This window comes from Nomascus leucogenys, chromosome 17, assembly GCF_006542625.1.
Source record: "Nomascus leucogenys isolate Asia chromosome 17, Asia_NLE_v1, whole genome shotgun sequence".
Lineage (NCBI taxonomy): Eukaryota > Metazoa > Chordata > Mammalia > Primates > Hylobatidae > Nomascus > Nomascus leucogenys.
In genome coordinates, this window is record NC_044397.1 from 82782520 (window position 1) to 82800963 (window position 18444).

General features: G+C 52.1%; 1 protein-coding gene across 2 annotated transcripts; it reads left to right on the forward strand.

The window, feature by feature from the left end:
- The first annotated feature begins 743 nt into the window (after window positions 1-743).
- Window positions 744-10412, forward strand: TIMM50 (translocase of inner mitochondrial membrane 50). 2 transcript variants are annotated; one of them, XM_030797432.1, is made up of 11 exons: window positions 744-1226; window positions 2155-2305; window positions 3166-3197; window positions 3416-3437; window positions 5836-5894; window positions 5980-6099; window positions 6479-6583; window positions 6689-6787; window positions 8349-8505; window positions 8827-8933; window positions 9990-10363. In XM_030797432.1, the coding sequence occupies exons 1-11, from the start codon at window positions 1089-1091 to the stop codon at window positions 10089-10091; spliced, it is 1092 nt and encodes a 363-aa protein (XP_030653292.1). In that variant the 5' UTR covers window positions 744-1088; the 3' UTR covers window positions 10092-10363. The 2 variants fall into 2 exon arrangements, with proteins under 2 accessions (XP_030653292.1, XP_030653293.1); XM_030797433.1 differs by lacking the exon at window positions 6479-6583 and having other exon boundaries at window positions 1085-1226; window positions 9990-10412.
- The last annotated feature ends 8032 nt before the right edge of the window (window positions 10413-18444 follow it).

Sequence of the window (18444 nt, forward strand, 5' to 3'; positions counted from 1 at the left end):
CGTAGTGTCTCTAGCCTCTAATTCGTTTCTCACTCAAGCCCTGTACAGCCAGATACTGCTGTTCTTTGGCTGAGTCTCAGGTAATATGGTTGGATCTCCAGTCCTTTATAGAAAATCATGGTAGGAAGGAATGGGAGAGAAAATAGATTTCGCCTCCCAGCTCCACGTGAGGAAGAGTTTTATTATTAATTTTTATTCATTATTTTTTTGAGACGGAGTCTCCCTCTGTCGCCCAGGCTGGAGTGCCGTGGCACGATCTGGGCTCACTGCAACCTCTGCCTCCCGGGTTCAAGCGATTCTCCTGCCTCAGCCTCCCCAGTAGGTGGGACTACAGGCGCGCGCCATCATGCCTGGCTAAGTTTTTTTGTTTTGTTTTGTTTTTTTAGTAGAGACGGGGTTTCGCCATGTTGGCCAGGCTGGTCTCAAAACTCCTGACCTCAGGTGATCCCCCTGCCTCAGCCTCCCAAAGTGCTGGGATTACAGGCATGAGCCACTGCGCCCGGCCTATTATTAATTTTAAAAATAGAGATGGCAGTCTTGCTATGTTACCCAGGGTGGTCTCAAACTCCTGGCCTCAAGCGATCCTCCTGCCTCGGCCTCCCGAAGCGCTGGGATTACAGGTGTCAGCCACCGCGCCTGGCCAGAAGAGTTTTCGAGGGCTGGCTTTTCAGGTCGTTTTCTGGGCCTCAATGTCTATTTCTGACAATTGGGAGGTGAGGGCCGATTGCCTTACACGGTAAGACAAGCGACCTGACTCGTGACTATTTTTTTTTTTTGGCAAATCAGGCAGCCACTGACTCCCTTCATTATGGCCTCAGCTTTACCTCTGGGCGATAAGTGTGATCCCTTCCTTCGCTGCGTCCTTTGCAGGGGCGGTGGCGCTCTGCAAGGCCCAAGGGGGGCGTGGTCCAGATGACTTTGGATCCCAGTTGGCGCCCCCAGGGCCAGCCAGGAGACTGGTCAGAGGCAAACGCGCCTGCGGCAATCCGCCCGATGTCTTTGGTCTCTCTCGGGCTTCCGTCCGCCCGCCCCTCCCCCGCGCTTCCATTGGCTGTAGCTCCAGCCACAGGCGGGCGAAGAGGGAGCGAATGGGCGGGGCCGCGTGGCGTCAGCGCAAGATGGCGGCCTCGGCACCGGTGGTGTCGCGCTTGTGGAGCGGGCTCCGGCTTGGCTCGCGGGGACTGTGCACGAGGTTGGCGACGCCACCCCCCCGGGCCCCAGATCAGGTGAGCGGAACGAGAGTGGCGCTCTGAATGTGGGGTCCCTTCCCTGGAGTTACGGACATATCGCCGCCCCTTGGGGGTTCCGGGACGCCTCACCTCAGGGTGCTGAATGAAACGCCGCTTGCATTTCGGGGCCCTTCCCAGCCTCCTGGGTGGACAACACTTGCTCCCCTAGGCTGAAGGCTGGGAATCCCGGTGTGTCCTTAGACCCCACCTCCCACCCACGTGGGTGCCGGAGGAGGAGGGGGTTACCGTTCCCAATTTCAGTGACCAGTCAGCTGATACTTGAGCAGGAGGAGTCTGGGACGCTCGAGTCCCAGTCTGGCCATGGGAGTTATTTTCTCTGTGGCGTTGGTGGTGGTGAGGTAGACGTTTGGGTTTCCAATTCGACTTGCCTCCATGTTGACAGAGACCCAGCCATTCTGACCTCCAAGTATATCACTTCTGTGCCTTAGTTCCCCAAGCCCCAGACAAGTGATTGCCCTTCCCCGCCTCCGCTCCCATCCCTTACCCTATAACTCTGCTACCTTTAGCCCCAAGCAGCCGGATGTCGTAACTCCCGGTCCTGTCTGTCCCCCTTCCCCCACCGCTTGTGCCCTCCGGTCCCTCTCATCCCAGTGTTTAGGCCCTCCCATCCCTTATTCTCCGTGCTTTGCTTTTCTGGGCTGCAGACCCTCCAGTCCTGTTGCCTTCAAGATCCTGTGCATCTGGCCTGTTAGCTTTTAAAACTCCTGGCATCCTGGTGCCGGACAGTCTGGTTTTGACCCTCTGAGCGGCCCCACTTCCTGACTGCTCCTCCAGGGACACAGATGTCCAGGGCTCTGTGGGTGTCTGCCTCTTGGCTCCTGAACTTGATTCTTCTTGGACTGGAGGGTTGGGACCATCCTGACCTCTCTTCTCTCTTGGCTGACCTCCCCTTTCTCAACTGCAGGCCGCAGAGATCGGGAACCGCGGGAGCACTAAGGCACAAGGGCCACAGCAGCAGCCGGGCTCACAGGGTCCCAGCTATGCCAAAAAAGTTGCGCTCTGGCTTGCTGGGCTGCTTGGAGCTGGTGGGACTGTGAGCGTCGTCTATATCTTTGGTGAGGAACATATCCCTGTCCCCCAATTTTGTTCCTTGGCTTCTCTAGTCCACTGTGGAACCTCCCACTCTTACCCACTACCAGCGTCTCTCATCTTCATTCCCTGGCTCCTTCCTCAATAGGAAAGCCAAATAGAACACCTACCTTGAAAACCAGGGAAGTCTTCTTTCTTCTCCCTTCCACTCCTTAAGGTTCTAGTCTTTCTAGTTGGTTCCTGTGCCAGGATACAGGAAAGAGGGGAAGATGGGGAAGGATAGGCCTGAATGCCTGAATCAGCTTCCTAAACTTTGTCTTTCCTCAGCAGCCAAAAATCCAGCCTTCCCACTAGTTACTTTAAATCCCACAGACCCGGCCGGGCACGGTGGCTCACGCCTGTAATCCCAGCACTTTGGGAGGCCGAGGCGGGTGGATCACAAGGTCAGGAGATTGAGACCATCCTGGCTAACGTGGTGAAACCCCATCTCTACTAAAAATAGAAAACAAATTAGCCGGGCGTGGTGGTGGGCGCCTGTAGTCCCATCTACTCAGGAGGCTGAGGCAGGAGAATGGCGTGAACCCGGGAGGCGGAGCTTGCAGTGAGCCGAGATCGTGCCACTGCACTCCAGCCTGGGAGACAGAGCGAGACTACGTCTCAAAAAAAAAAAAAAAAGATTCCACAGACCCAAGAGACCCAGCCCAGCCCCATTTCTCTCAAAGACCCGGGAATCTTGGCTCCCAGCCTCCTCTGGGCTTGAATCCAGGAGGCTCTGCCTCTAACTCTTTCCTCAGATCCAGGAGTCCAGGCCCCTTATCCCACTCCTCCCTCAGGACCCAGGGGACTGGGCCCCAATTCCTCATATTCATCCTGGTCTCCCTTGCAGGAAACAACCCGGTGGACGAAAATGGTGCCAAGGTGAGGGGGAAAGAGACCGAGGCCTTGCCAGGAGTCCTAGTCTGTGGGTGAGAGGGGTCCCCTTTGGTCTGTTCAGGCACATTGCTGGTCTGGAGTGAGACTTTCTTTCCCAGTGACCTTTGCCTATTCCTCTTGGGGTCCTGGAGATTCCTTTTCTGTATGTGATGGGGTTCTGCCTCTGACATCCTAAACCTTCCATTTTTCTCTCTACTTCCCAGATTCCTGATGAGTTCGACAATGGTGAGTAAACAAGCACAGATTCTGGAGTCCCTGACCCTCTCAACTCTGTCATTTGTAAGGATGTCTCTCTCCCCATCTGGTGTCTCCGGCCCCTCCTCCTTTCCACTGGGGAGGTGGGGGAGCCAGCAGCTGGATGGCTTTGTGGAGAGGGACATTACAAAGCCCAAGCCCACTTCCCTGGCCCCTCGGCCCTGAGCAGATGGTCAGAGACAGATGGGGGAGGGGAGCCTTGGGTGGTAGGGCTTGGGGACACAGGGTGGCCTATCTCCAGACACATGGGTTCCTGTGCCTTAAACCAAGCATCTGCAGTTCCCAACTCCTTCCCCATCCCCCTCAAGCCCCTACCCCATTAGGCTCATTTTCAAAACAATACCGCCTTCCTCTCTCCCCTTCTGGTTAACCAGCTTCTGGTGGTGAAGTATATGACAAATTGGATAGTAGAGAGTAGTTGTCAATCCTGTCACATCTGGCTCTTCCTAGGAGAAAAATGAAATTGGTGGGTCCAGAAAGCCGCCTGTTTATGCTGGGGGATGTTTGCAAACAGTCATGTTAATACATTGATTGTTTCAAACTGGGCAGTTGTAGAATCATGCTGGCTTCAACAAATCAATATGCTGATTTAAATTGGGCAGGTAAATCTGCAGTTTTAAAGTGTATATGTTTACTAGCCTAACTGGTTTTCATATTGTGAGTGGTTTTTTTTTTTTTTTTTGAGACATAGTCTTGCTCTGTTGTTGCCCAGGCTGGAGTGCAGTGATGCAATTTTGGCTCACTGCAACGTCCACCTCCTGGGTTCAAGCATTTCTCGTGCCTCAGCCTCCCGAGTAGCTGGGAGTACAGGCATACACCACCACACTCAGCTAATTTTTATAGTTTTAGTAGAGACAGGGTTTCACCATGTTGGTCAGGCTGGTCTCGAACTCCTGACCTCAGGTGGTCACTCGCCTCAGCCTCCCAAGGTGCTGGGATTACAGGCATGAGCCACCACTCCCGGCCCAATATATTGTGTTTTTTTTTAAGAGGCAGGCCCATGTATTGCACTAAAAATACTGTATTAAAGTAGGTAGCCATATAAGTTTACTGTTTTATACTGGATTCATTAGTCGGGAGTGGTGGCCTGTGCCTGTGGTCCCAGCTACTCAGGAGGCTGAGGTGGGAGGATCACTTGAGCCTGGGAGTTACAGGCTGCAGTGAGCTGTGAGGCCGCCACTGCACTCTAGCCTGGACGACAGAGTGAGTCTCCACCTCTAAAAAAAAGTAAGTTAAAATGAGAAAGTAAACTGGAGTCAATATATTCACTTAAACCAGGGTTTTTCACCCTTGGCCCTATTGACACTTTGGACCAGATAATTCTTATAGAGGACTGCCCTGTGCATTGAAGGATTTTTGCAGCATCCTGGGCATCTGCCTACTAGATGCCAGTATTGCGATAATCAATTATATCTCCCGGCATCGCCATTTTCCCAGGGGTAGGCAGATAGACAAAATTATTCCTAGTTCTGAACCACTGTTTTATGGTATAGAGACGTGTTTATATATTCATTGTGATTTAGATTCAGCACACTGGATTAAAGTGGGCAGATCTGGAAGCCTAGTGATTCAAAGTGGGCAAAATACACTGGCATAAATTAGGTGTGGTGGCTCACGCCTGTAATCCCAACACTTTGGGAGGCCAAGGCGGGAGGATCACTTGAGCCCGGGAGTTCAAGACCAGCCCGGTCAACAGAGCAAGACCCTGTCTCTATTAAAAAAGTATGTATACACTGGTGTAATGTCAGCAGATTTATATGTATGTGGGTTTTTTGTTTTTTGTTTTTTTTTTGAGACAGAGACTTACTCTGTTGCCAGGCTGGAGTGCAGTGGTGCAATCTCGGCTCGCTGCAACCTCCACCTCCCAGGTTCAAGTGATTCTTTTGCCTCAGCCTCCCAAGTAGCTGGAACTACAGGCACATGCCACCATGCCTGGCTAATTTTTTTTTTTTTTTTTTTTTTTAATATTTTAGTAGCGACAGGATTTCACCATGTTGGCCAGGATGGTCTTGATCTGACCTTGTGATCCGTCTGCCTCGGCCTCCCAAAGTGCTGGGACTACAGGCGTGAGCCACCACGCCCGGCCTTGTATGTGGGTTTTAAGTGGGCCAATGTAATAAGCATTCTGTTTCATACCTGGGGTAGTATGTGGATATAAGTATCAGCTTAAAATAGGGCAGGTAAATAAATCTATGTTCCTATCTGGCGGTATGCCATTGCCTTCTATCTTTGGACCTAGAAATGAGTTGGTTCAAACCAGGTAGGTATGCAGACCTGTTTGTATCTGGTAGATAAGAAACCCCTGGTTTGTCTGGGAGGTTGAGCAGCAGCTTATTGTGGAATCTCTTTGTGCCTGGTGTTCTCCTAGATCCAATTCTGGTACAGCAGTTGCGCCGGACATACAAATATTTCAAAGATTATAGACAGGTGAGCAGAAGCCCTGGGTTCAGTCCCCATGTCTCCAGCCCTGGCCTCCTTGTCTGAGCGCCCCCATCCTGTCCCTCTCCCACAGATGATCATCGAGCCCACCAGCCCTTGCCTTCTCCCAGACCCTCTGCAGGAGCCGTACTACCAGCCACCCTACACGCTCGTTTTGGAGCTCACCGGCGTCCTCTTGCATCCTGAGTGGTCGGTGTGTCCCGGGAAAGGCAGCGGGTTGGGGATAGACCTGGGCAGTGGGGTTGTGATGAGGTGGACTTTCAGCCCTGGCTGTGCTATGTGATCTTGGGGAGGAGATGTCACCTGTCATTGCCTCGCTTTCTTCAGCTGGGAGAAGGCAGTCATGCTAACATCCACTCTGTAGGGTGGTGTAGGTGTGTCCAGGCACGCTATAAGTGCCACAAAGGAGCCAGACCCTCAGTCACAGCCCATGTACTTCTTGACCTCCAAGAGCCACAAAGACAGAGGGAGAGAACTCTGTTCTGGGAATCCCCCAGGCTGGATCTTTGTCCTCTTGGGGACTCTGAGGGCCTCTGGGTCTTGGTGTTTCACTGTCCTCACTGTCTTCCCAGCTGGCCACTGGCTGGAGGTTTAAGAAGCGCCCAGGCATCGAGACCTTGTTCCAGCAGCTTGCCCCTTTATATGAAATTGTCATCTTTACGTCAGAGACTGGCATGGTGAGGCTCTGGGGCAGGGGAGGGAATGTTGGTGTGGCGGGAGGCGTAGAGATCTGGAGGACTAGGGCTCAGCCTGACCTTTTCTCGCTCCCTTCCCACCCCCAGACTGCGTTTCCACTCATTGATAGTGTGGACCCCCACGGCTTCATCTCCTACCGCCTATTCCGGGACGCCACGAGATACATGGATGGACACCATGTTAAGGTGCCGTGGGTTCACGGGTGGGCCTCTGGGATTTGGTGGGGTTGGCACCACCTGAGGGAAGGAGGGCCCAGCTCTGACCCTAGCCTCACCTGGCTAATGTTTCTGCCCAGATTCGATTCCTGCTGGCAGGCACATGCCTGCCTCTAGCCTTGGCCAGACATCTGCACCCTTCTTTGTTCCCTGGAATCTGGGTGTGGGAGTGGGGGGAAATGGGGTCTCTCTAAAGAAGACAGTTGGGGGTGAGTGGTAAGGATGTACCATTTAGAAGCTGGTTTTATCTTGCTGTGTCTGTAACTTAGTGTTTCTGGGAAGGTTTGCTTATAATTGTACATATGAGACTGTTGGAGTTTGTTTGACCTGGAGTCTGTTACTGTGGCCAGTGATATATTCAGGAGTCTGGATCTGTGAATGGGCCTCTTTGTGGATCTGGCTCCGAGTATCTATGTGTCTGTTGGGTTTCTGTCTGTGTCCTGTCGGGTTAGGGGGGTCTGTGTTGTTCTTGGAAATTCCAAAATACATGGGCTGTGATTGAGGGTCTTGAAGGGTCTGTGCCTGGATGCCTGTCTGTGTGGTTCCCTGGATATGGCTGCAGATCTGTCTGTACCTGCTTACTTGAGTGAGAGGTTCTTAAACCTGCAACATACCATAGTCACCTGGGCAGGGGTTAAACAGGAGCATGGCCGCCTCCCTCTCCAGGGAACTTCCTAATCGCCTCTCTGTGTGCTAGGCCCTGGGTCTAGGAGTCTATGTGATTAGCTTCCCAATATCCTGGGGGTTGTTTTGTTTTTTGTTTCTGAGATAGGGTTTTGCTCTGTCACCCAGGCTGGAGTGCAGTCGTGTGAACATGGCTTACTGCAGTCTCAACCTTCTGGGCTCAAGCGATCCTCCCACCTCAGCCTCCCGAGTAGCTGGGCCTATAGGTGCACACTACCATGTCTGGCTAATTTTTATTTTTATTTTTATCTATTTATTTATTTTGTGAGATGGAGTCTCCCTCTGTTGCCTAGGCTGGAGTGCAGTGACTCGATCTTGGCTCACTGCAACCTCCCCAACCCAGGTTCAAGCAATTCTCTTTCCTCAGCCTCCCGAGTAGCTGGGACTACAGGCACACACCACCACGCCCAGCTAATTTTTTGTGTTTTTAGTAGAGACAGAGTTTCGCCCTGTTGCCCAGGCTGGTTTTGAACTCCTGAGCTCAGGCAATCTGCCCACCTTGGCCTCCCAAAATTCTGGGATTACGGGTGTGAGCCACCGCACCCGGCCATTTTTTGTATTTAGTAGATACGGGGTTTCACCATTTTGGCCAGGCTGGTCTTGAACTCCTGGCCTCAGGTGATCCACCTGCCTCTGCCTCCCAAAGTGCTGGGATTACAGGCGTGAGCCACCATGGCTGGCCCTCTCTGGGAGTCGATGCCATCATCAAAAGCCGGTCTTTGAGAGGCCCTGCCATTGTGATCCCAGTATGTGTGATGCTGTGTATGTATGTTTTGTGTGTTTTGGGTCTTCTTGATGGAGGGAGAGTTGGGCACAGATGTTGACCTGATCTGTCACTCACTTCCAGGATATTTCATGTCTGAATCGGGACCCAGCTCGCGTAGTAGTCGTGGACTGCAAGAAGGAAGCCTTCCGCCTGCAGCCCTATAACGGTGTCGCCCTGCGGCCCTGGGACGGCAACTCTGATGACCGGGTCTTGTTGGATCTGTCTGCCTTCCTCAAGAGTAAGGCTGACCCCTGATCCCTTGGCCTCTGACCCCAGAGCCCCTGACTCTGAAGAGGAAGAATAAATGCATGATTCATGGCTGGGCAACTGAGGTGCAAGAGGTGCCTGAGCACCTTGGAGTCTTTAGGAGCTTCTTAGGATGTTCATGGAATGTTTGGGGGATACTTGGGGATGTTCAGGGAAGCCCTTTCAGAGCGTTTAGAAGCATTCCAGGTAGCACTGACCACCCCCCTGCCCCAGTGTGGGACGTTCCCCTCATGGGCCCTGCCTCCCTCTGGCCTTTAGAAGCCTGGCTGACCACCCCCTGTTGTGCCCACAGCCATTGCACTGAATGGTGTGGAGGACGTGCGAACCGTGCTGGAGCACTACGCCCTGGAGGATGACCCGCTGGCGGCTTTCAAACAGCGGCAAAGCCGGCTAGAGCAGGTCGGTGCTTAGATGCCCAGAGTGGAGGATCGGCTCTGAGGCTCCTGAAGGAGGAGCCCGGGGCAGTCCATCTCCACACTCCTGGCTTGGCTGTGTGACCCTAAGCAGATACCTCCTCTCTGCCTCAGTCTCTGTAACCAGGGGGATATAACATAGTCTGTCCTGTAGGGCTGCCAGAATGAGGGGATGCATTGTTTCTGCAGCCTGCTCTGAGAACAGGAGACAGGAGAGGATTTGAGCTTGGACTGGGAGAGGGGTTGCCCTTGATGGTCTTGAGTAGGTCTGGGGGCAGCTTGTGGAGGTGGACTGTGGGTTTTAGATCAGGTCTGGAAAGAGGCTCCCTGGGGACGTGGCCCAAGGCTGTGGGGAGAGTTGTGATAGTCTTGGTGGAACCCTGGTAATTTGGAAGTGGGACTGAGTATGGATCGCGTCTGGGTAAGATTCCCAGGGGTCTAGGCTAAGGTTCACCAGATTCTAGGTTAGGTTCCTAGAGTTGGGAGCCCCTGAGTGCCCAGAGAACAAGTCCCTAGAGATTTGGGCCTGGGGACCCCCCCAGGGAACCCCCTACCCCTGCATCCAGACAGGGGTCATGGGGCTCAGGGGGCCCAGGGGCAGGATGATGCAGTCTGGTGAGGAAGGCCATGGGATTTGGACCTGGGATCTCACCAGCATACACCTTGGGGTAACAGGGTCTGGGATAGGATCTCAGGCTCAGGGGAGGGGTCCCTGGGATCTGGGGAAGGAGATTATGACAGTCTGGGGCCTGAGAACCTACTGCAGTTCAGGCCTGAATACCTCGAGTGCCTAGTATTGGAGTCTGTCGTCCCCCAAACATTGAAGCCTAGGCTCCTGCGGCTCATAGCTGGCTCTTCCTAGTGTCTGGGGTGGGGGGACTGGGGTCCTTGTGTCTGGACTGGGGGCCCCATGGTTTGGGGAAAGGGGTCTGGACTTGGCAGAAGTCAGAAGGAAAGGTGGTCCCTGGGCTGAGGCCTGGGGACCTGGGCATCTAGGAGGAGCCTCTGTCCACCCTCTCCTCCATCTGTCCCCCAACCCCAGGAGGAGCAGCAGCGCCTGGCCGAGCTCTCCAAGTCCAACAAGCAGAACCTCTTCCTCGGCTCCCTCACCAGCCGCTTGTGGCCTCGCTCCAAACAGCCCTGAACTCTGGGCCTCCTCAAACTCAGTGCCTGGGTCCAGGGCCCCAGTGCTTCCAGATCAAGACTTGGGCCACCACTTGTCCAATAAAGTACATCCCAGACGCCACACCTGCTGTGTCCCGAGAGTCTCCAGATGGGGGCATCGGGGTGAGGTCTGGGACTCTTGGGTCATCATCCCACAGTGGCTGATCGGCTGCCAAGCACAGTGGGGGTGCTTTGTTGGATCAGAGCGGATTTTTCACCCTGGTCTCGGAATCTAAAAACCCTCGCTGTGTCTTCCTGTGTGTTGTGTGATCTGTAAAAAATACATCTCCCTCTGACCACAGACTCCCCATTTGTGGAGAAGGGAAGAGAGGATGGCACTTGGCTTTAAAGACAGGTAGCTGCCAGGCTACTGTGGAGAGAATGTGTTGTGGGCCCAGTGGGGCTCTGGTGGACCAGAGATCACCCCTCTCAACAGGCCAGCTGCTGGTTGGCTCCAGCCAGTGTGGCCCTGGGGTAAAGGGGGCCTGGAGTTGCTTGACACGCCAGTTGTTCAAAAGAAGCAAGAACTTGGGAATTTTTTTTTTTTTTTTTTTTTGAGACAGGGTCTCACTGTTGCCCAGGCTGGAGTGCAGTGATGTGATCTTAGCTCACTACAGCCTTGACCCCCTGGGCTCAAGTGATCTCCAAGTGACCCTCCTGCCTCAGCCTCCTCAGTACCCTCTTGGGGACTACAGGTGCGTGCTACCATACCCAGCTAATTTAAACAAATTTTTTTTTTTGTAGAGATGGGGTCTTGCTGCCCAAGCTGGTCTCAAACTCCTAGTCTCAAGCAGTGTTCTGCTTTGGCCTCCCAAAGCGCTAGGATTATAGGTGTGAGCTACCGTGCCCAGCTAAAATAGGGGTTTTTATATTAAATCTCTCGATTTTAAAATGTTGGCTCCTAGCCAGGCGCGGTGCCTCACGCCTGTAATCCCAGCACTTTGGGAGGCTGAGGCGGGCGGATCACCTGAGGTCAGGAGTTCGAGACCAGCCTCAACATGGAGAAACCCCGTCTCTACTAAAAATACAAAATTAGCCGGGCGTGGTGGAGCATGCCTGTAATCCCAGCTACTCGGGAGGCTGAGGCAGGAGAATTGCTTGAATCCAGGAGTAGGAGACCAGCCTGGGCAACATGGTGAAATCCTGTCTTTAAAAAAAAATACAAAATAATGAGCCCAGCAAGGTTGTGTGCACCTGTAGTCCCAGCTATGTGAGAGGCTGAGGTGGGAGGAATCCCTTGAGTACAGGAGGTTGTGCATGCCTGTGATGAGCTGTGATTGTGCCACTACATTCTAGCCTGGGCGACAGAGCAAGACCCTGTCTCAAAAAAAAAAAAAAACCCAAAAAACTTAAGTTTTTTTTTTTCAGAGACAGGGTCTCGCTCTGTCACCCAGGCTGGAGCACAGTTGAACTCTTGGGCTCAAACAATCTTCCTGCCTTGGCCTCCGCAAGTGCTGGGATTACAGGAGTGAGCCACTCTGCCCAGCTACTTTTAATTAAATAGCCACATGTGTCTCCTGTATCGTCAGTGCCACTGTGTATTAAGAGTATGAGTTCCAGATCGTGTAAGTTCAAATCCAAGCTCTGCCACTTCTCAGCTGGCTTGTGATCCTGTGCAAGTTACTTTACCTCGCAGTGCCTCGGTTTCTACATTTATAAAATAATAACTGGGCAGGCACAGTGGCTCATATGTGTTATCGCAACACTTCAGGAGGCTGAGGTGGGAGGATCGCCTGAGGCCAGGAGTTGGAGAGCAGCCTGGGCAACATGGGAAGACCCTGTCCCTTGGGGGAAAAAAAAAAAAAAAAGTTCTTGTCTCATAGGCTAGCTTTGGGGACCAAATGAAGCACTCCCATGTAGGCACTCAAATGGTAACTGTGTAAACCTTAGGCAAGGCACCTCTGCCTCAGTTTCCTTATCTCTAATATGGGGTAATGGTAGTACGTTAGCAGAGTGGTTGTGAGGAGTGAACGGGACAGTCTGTACGCGGGTTATATGTATATATTCCCAGGTGCTTGCTGTTACCAGGCCATATGGGTTATTCACAGATTGAAATATCTTAGCTGGGCCGGGCGCGGTGGCTCACGCTTGTAATCCCAGCACTTTGGGAGGCCAAGGCGGGCGGATTACGAGGTCAGGAGATTGAGACCACGGTGAAACCCTGTCTCTACTAAAAATACAAAAAATTAGCTGGGTGTGGTGGCGGGTGCCTGTAGTCCCAGCTACTCGGAGAGGCTGAGGCAGGAGAATGGCGTGAACCCAGGAGGCAGAGCTTGCAGTGATCCGAGATTGCACCACTGCACTCCAGCCTGGGCGACAGAGCGAGACTCCGTCTCAAAAAAAAAAAAAAAAAAAAAAAATCTTAGCTGGGCATGGTGGCTCACCCCTATAATCCCAGCACTTTGGGAGACCGAGGCAGCTGGATCACCTGAGGTCAGGAGTTCGAGACCAGCCTGGACAACATGGTGAAACCCCGTCTCTACTAAAAAAATACAAATAAATTAGTTAGGCATGGTGGTGGGTGCCTGTAATCCCAGCTACTTGGGAGGCTGAGGCAGGAGAATCTATTAAACCTGGGAGGCGGAGGTTGCAGTGAGCCAAGATCACGCCATTGCACTCCAGCCTGGGCGACAGAGTAACTCTGTCTCAAAAAAAAAAAAAACAAAAAACCAGTTTGACTTTATCTCCCTTGCCCTGCCTCCATCCCCACATTGCCCCCCACTGTCCCAGTCTCTCCTACTCCAGCCTTCATCTAGTGCTAATACTGATTAAATATTCTAAGATGACCTTCCCTGGTGTGTGTGATGATAATTAATAGGCATTCAGAACTGTGTGGACCAAACTGAACCTCTGCACTCTAGATTTTTTTTTTTTTTTGAAGCCTCACAGGCCTCTACAAAGAAGAATTAAAATTTTCACCATGACCCTTTGTACTGGGGTGCACTGTCTGTAAGCCGGTGGAGTTATTTCCCAAAATCCTTGGTCCTTCCCAGCTTGAGGAAGTCTGCATGCAGGACTGAGGGAGGGGACCTCTGCTTTTTTTTTTTTTTTTTTTTTTTGAGATGGAGTCTCACTTGTTGCCCAGGCTGGAGTGCAGTGGGGCAAACTTGGCTCACTGCACCCTCCACCTCCTGGGTTCAAGCAATTCTCCTGCCTCAGGCTCCCAAGTAGCTGGGATTACAGGCATGTGCCACCACACCCAGCTAATTTTTGTATTTTTTGTAGAGACAGGGTTTCACCATGTTGGCCAGGCTGGTCTCGAACTCCTGACCTGAGGCGATCTGCCTGCCTCAGACTTCCAAAGTATGGGGATTACAGGTGTGAGCCACTGCGCCCGGCCTAATTTTTGTATTTTTAGTAGAGACGGGGTTTCACCCCGTTGGTCAGGCTGGTCTTGAACTTCTGATCTCGTGATCTGCCTGCCTCGGCCTCTCAATGTGCTGGGATTACAGGCGTGAGCCACCGTGCCTGGCTTTTTGTTTGGTTTTGAGACAGTGTCTCACTCTTGCCCACCCTGGAGTGCAGTGGCTCTGTCACCACTCACTGCAGCCTCGACCTCCTGGGCCCTCGTGATCCTCCCACCTCAGCCTTCCAAGTAACTGGGACTACAGGCACATACCAACATGCCAAGCTAATTTTTTGCATTTTTTTTTTTTTTTTTTTTTTAAGAGAGATGAGGTTTCAGGCCGGGCTCGGTGGCTCACGGCTGTAATCCCAGCACTTTGGGAGGCCAAGGTGGATGAATCACGAGGTCAGGAGTTCGAGACCAGCCTGGCCAACTTGGTGAAACCCACCTCTACTAAAAATACAAGAGTGGCTGGGCGTAGTGGTGGGCGCCTGTAATCCCAGCTACTCGGAGGCTGAGGCAGGAGAATCGCTTGAACCCAGGAGGCGGAGGTTGCAGTGAGCCGAGATCGCAACACTGCACTCCAGCCCAGGTGATAAAGTGAGACTGTCTCAAAAAAAAAAAACAAAAACAAAAAACCAAAGCCCTGCTGTCATGAGCTGATGTTCACGGAGGAGACAAATGATCAGATAACTTTCTAGGGTAATAAATACATACAGAAAAAGTATAGCAAGGAGCAGCAGTGATCTGGGGATTCCGAGGACTGGTTTAGACCTGATGGGATGGTCGGGAGGCCTCTTGGGAAGGCGCATCTGAGCAGAGATGGGAAGAAGTGAGGAGGGAAGTCCTGGGATAGCTGAGTGTACCTGAGGCACACTCAGGGCCTCGTGCTTACCTCAGGGCCTCTGCAATTGCTGTTCGCTCTGCCAGAAGTGTTTTTCCCTAGAGTCTACACAATTTACTCTTTTAGGCCTTCGCTTAAATGTGACCTTAGCATGGCTTTTTTTTTTTTTTTTTTTTTTTTTGAGACAGTCTCGCTCGGTTGCCCAGGCTGGAGTACAGTGGTGTGATCTTGGCTTACTGCAACCTCCACCTCCCAGATTCAAGCGATTCTTCTGCCTCAGCCTCCCCAGTAGCTGGGACTACAGGCGCCCGCCACTATTCCCGGCTAAGTTTTGTATTTTTAGTAGAGATGGGGTTTCATCATATTGGCCGGGCTGGTCTTGAACTCCTGACCTCAAGTGATCTGCCCGCCTCAGCCTCCCAAAGTACTGGGATTACAGGCGTGAGCCACTGCGCCTGGCCAGCATGGCCTTCTATGGTGACTGCAGTCAACATATAAAGAAAAGTTGTGAATAGCCAGAAAGATGCTCAGAAATCCCTTAAAGTACACGACATGACACACACACACACACACCACACACCACAAGAAAATCCACATGAAGGCCGGGCGTGGTGGCTCACGCTTGTAATCCCAGCACTTTGGGAGGCCGAGGCAGGCGGATCACGAGGTCAGGGGATCAAGACCACTGTGAAACCCCACCTCTACTAAAAATACAAAAAAAATTAGCCGGGCGTGGTGGTGGGCGCCTGTAGTCCCAGCTACTCGGAGAGGCTGAGGCAGGAGAATGGTGTGAACCCAGGAGGCAGAGCTTGCAGTGAGCCGAGATTGCGCCACTGCACTCCAGCCTGGGTGACAGAGCCAGACTCCGACTCAAAAAAAAAAAAGAAAATCCACATGAAATGCCATCGTGCCTGCCACAAACCTTCACAAAGGCTGGCAATTTTTATGATCTTTAAAATTTTAGAGCCAGGCTCAGTGGCTCACACCTGTAATTCCAACACTTTAGGAGGCTGAGACAGGAGCATCACTTGAGGCCAGGAGTTCGAGACCAGCCTAGGTAACATAGTGAGACTCTATCTCTAGGGAAAAAAAAAACAAAACAGGCCAGGCGTGGTGGTGGGCGCCCATAATCCTAGCTAAATGGGAGGCTGAGGTATGAGAATTGCTTGAACCCGGGAGGCAGAGGTTGCAGTGAGCTGGGATCGAGCCACTGCACTGCAGCCTGGGTGACAGAGCGAGACTCCATCTCAAAAAAACAAAACAAAAACCAAAACTAAACAACAACAACAAAAAAAAACATTCTGAGATATCTCAGACCTGGAATCTGTTCCCCCCGATGATCATCCAGGGCAGGAATTTGCTTCCTTCCACAGCTGGTTGCCCAAATTCTGTTAAAATATATTCTGTGATGGGAAGCCTATTCCCTCACCTAACCCAATATGAGACCTAATTTGCCTCCAGGTGACTTTGGTTTACAAGTTCTGGCTTTACTCCTTGGGGCCACATAACCTGTCTGAGCAGGGGGGATGTGGAAGGAGGGTCTCAAATGTCAGCCTTAGAAGCTTACATATTTAGAAGGCACTGGGGAGCTATAGAAGAGTCTAATGCAGGTGAAGGAAATGGTCTGATTTGTGCTTAGATAAACCCCACAGGGCCAGGCATGGAGGCTTATGCCTGTAATCTCAGCACTTTGGAAGACTGAGGTGGGAGGATCGCTTTTGCCCAGGAGTTCAGCCTGGGCAACGTAGGGAGACCCTATCTCTACCAAAAATAATAAATTAGCCAGGTGTGGTGGCTCATGCCTGTAATCCTAGCTACTTGGGAGGCTGAGGTGGGAGGATCATTTAAGCCTGGGAAGTCGAGGCTGCAGTAAGCTAGGATAATGCCACTGCACTGCAACCTGGGCAACAGAGACCCCATCTCAAAAAAAATAAAGACCTCATAGGCCAGAGTGGTCAAGGCTGAGGGAGGCACAGACAGAGGGGTCCGGCAGAATAAAAGAATCACAGGGGGATGTGGGAGCTCAGAGGAGGTGCTTGATGCTTCTGGGGAGTGTTAGCTAGTGCTGCCTGGAGGAGAAGTCTGAATGGTGAAAAAGGAATTAAAGAAGGGAGTGGGGCTGGGCACGTTGGGTCACGCCTGTAATCCCAGCACTTTGGGAGGCCGAGGCGGGCGGATCACGAGGTCAGGAGTTGAAGACCAGCCTGGCCAAGATGGTGAAACCCTGTCTCTACTAAAAATACAAAAATTAGCCAGGCGTGGTGGCGCGCGCCTGTAATCCCAGCTACTCGGCAGGCTGAGGCAGGAGAATCGCTTGAAACCGGAAGATGGAGGTTGCAGTAAGCGGAGATGGAGCCCCTGCACTCCAGCTTGGGCGAAAGAATAAAACTCCATCTCAAAAAATAATAATAAATTAAAAAAAAAAAAAGGGAGTGGAAAAGACAAATACAGGGAGAAGGAGCCTGGGATGTTCTGCCCAATCTGACCCATGGCCCTGCCTTGCTGAAACGCCACTGTTGTCAGAATCTTTAGGCTGGTTTTTTCTCCTTCTTCTCCTTCTCCTTCTCCCTCTCCTTCTCCTTCTCCTCCTCTTCCTCCTCCTTCTTCTCCTTCCTTTTTTTTTTTTCTTTTTTTTTGTAGAAAAGTGTGTCTTGCTGTGTTGCCCAGGCTGGTCTCAAATTCCTGGCCTCAAGCAGTCCCCTGCCTCAGCCTCGGAAAGTACTGGGATTATAGGCGTGAGCCGCTGTGCCCAGCCTGGTCTTCATTCATTAAAAAATTAACTGGGCAGGGATTAGTGGCTCACGCTTGTAATCCCAGCAATTTGGGAAGCTGAGGTGGGTGGACCACTTGAAGGTCAGGAGTTCGAGACCAGCCTGGCCAACATGGTGAAACCCTGTCTCTACTAAAAATATAAAAAATTAGCCGAGTGTGGTGGCGGGTGCCTGTAATCCCAGCTACTCTGGAGGCTGAGGCAGCAGAATTGCTTGAACCCGCGAGGTGGAGGTTGCAGTGAGCCAAGATCGCACAATTGCACTCCAGTCTGGGCAAACAAGAGCAAAACTTCTTCTTCTAAAAAAAAAAAAAAAAAAAAAAAAAAAAAATCGCCTACTGTATGCCTGGCTCTGCTGGGCTGTGCTTCGTTGGTTACTATGTCTTACTTCTCTGGAAAAAATCATATAAATTGAACCTGTATTTTTCCCTATAATTATTGGCCTCTAAGCACTAAAGTTTTTTACTTTGGGGGGAGAAACAAAGAAGTTACCCCATCTCAAGGGTTTTGCTCCATGCCTGGCAGGGAGCAATTATGACCAGAGGGGCTGGGACATCTGCTCCTAATTGGCTTTTCCTGCTGAGGTCCTGGAATACTAAAGGGTTTCTGAAGGGCCCGGGATGTCCCCCCGCAATTCTTCTGGGGTGGGGGAGCGGGTCCCTGTATGTGAAGACGGAATTTCCTGCCCATTTGCTCCTCACACCTTCCGGAGGCCAAATGGGCAGCCCAGCTGCGGCCCGAAGGGGGAGGGGCTCGGCCGCCCGGCAGATGGCGGCATTTACATACAGCTGGGAGCCCCCTTTGAGGCCGAGCTCCTCGCCCCGGCGTCTGGTGCGTCCGCGTTGCGGGGTTTGGGAGGGTGGCTTTGTCTTGGGGAGGGGGAACACACACACGCCTGCACACAGGAGTCCACAAAGAGCCCTGGATCTTCATCGTATCCACACACAGCTACACCAGTGGACCTCCCAAACCCAGTCTCATTCACACAAACCAGCGCACACGGGGGTCTACAAAGAACTCCGGATCTTCATCGTATTCACACGCGGCTGCGTCCGTGGACCTCTCAAACCCAGTCTCATTCATACACAGGCGCCCTCAGCCATTCACCACCTTGCACAGCCTCTATCACACCCTCACAGAGCACAAAGTCACTGGTTTATATGCCTATACAGGATCTCCCATAAACACACACGCACAGAGAAGCATCCTCACAGTCACACAATCACGAAGTCGTGTACACTTCTAGTTTCCCACTCGGGTGTTCGTGCAGAATCAGAATTGTTTACAACCTCATAAATGTGTCAATCACACACAACTCCAGGCATATGCTGAGCCGCACGGTCCCACGTGGACTCACAATCACAAAGTCATGT

Bases quoted from the DNA above. Each gene is read 5' to 3' on its own strand.
- TIMM50 (XM_030797432.1), top strand. From the start codon at position 1,089: ATGGGCGGGGCCGCGTGGCGTCAGCGCAAGATGGCGGCCTCGGCACCG. The intron at 5,895-5,979 runs GTGAGCAGAAGC...CCTCTCCCACAG, and splicing joins ATTTCAAAGATTATAGACAG to ATGATCATCGAGCCCACCAG. The intron at 6,584-6,688 runs GTGAGGCTCTGG...TCCCACCCCCAG, and splicing joins TTACGTCAGAGACTGGCATG to ACTGCGTTTCCACTCATTGA.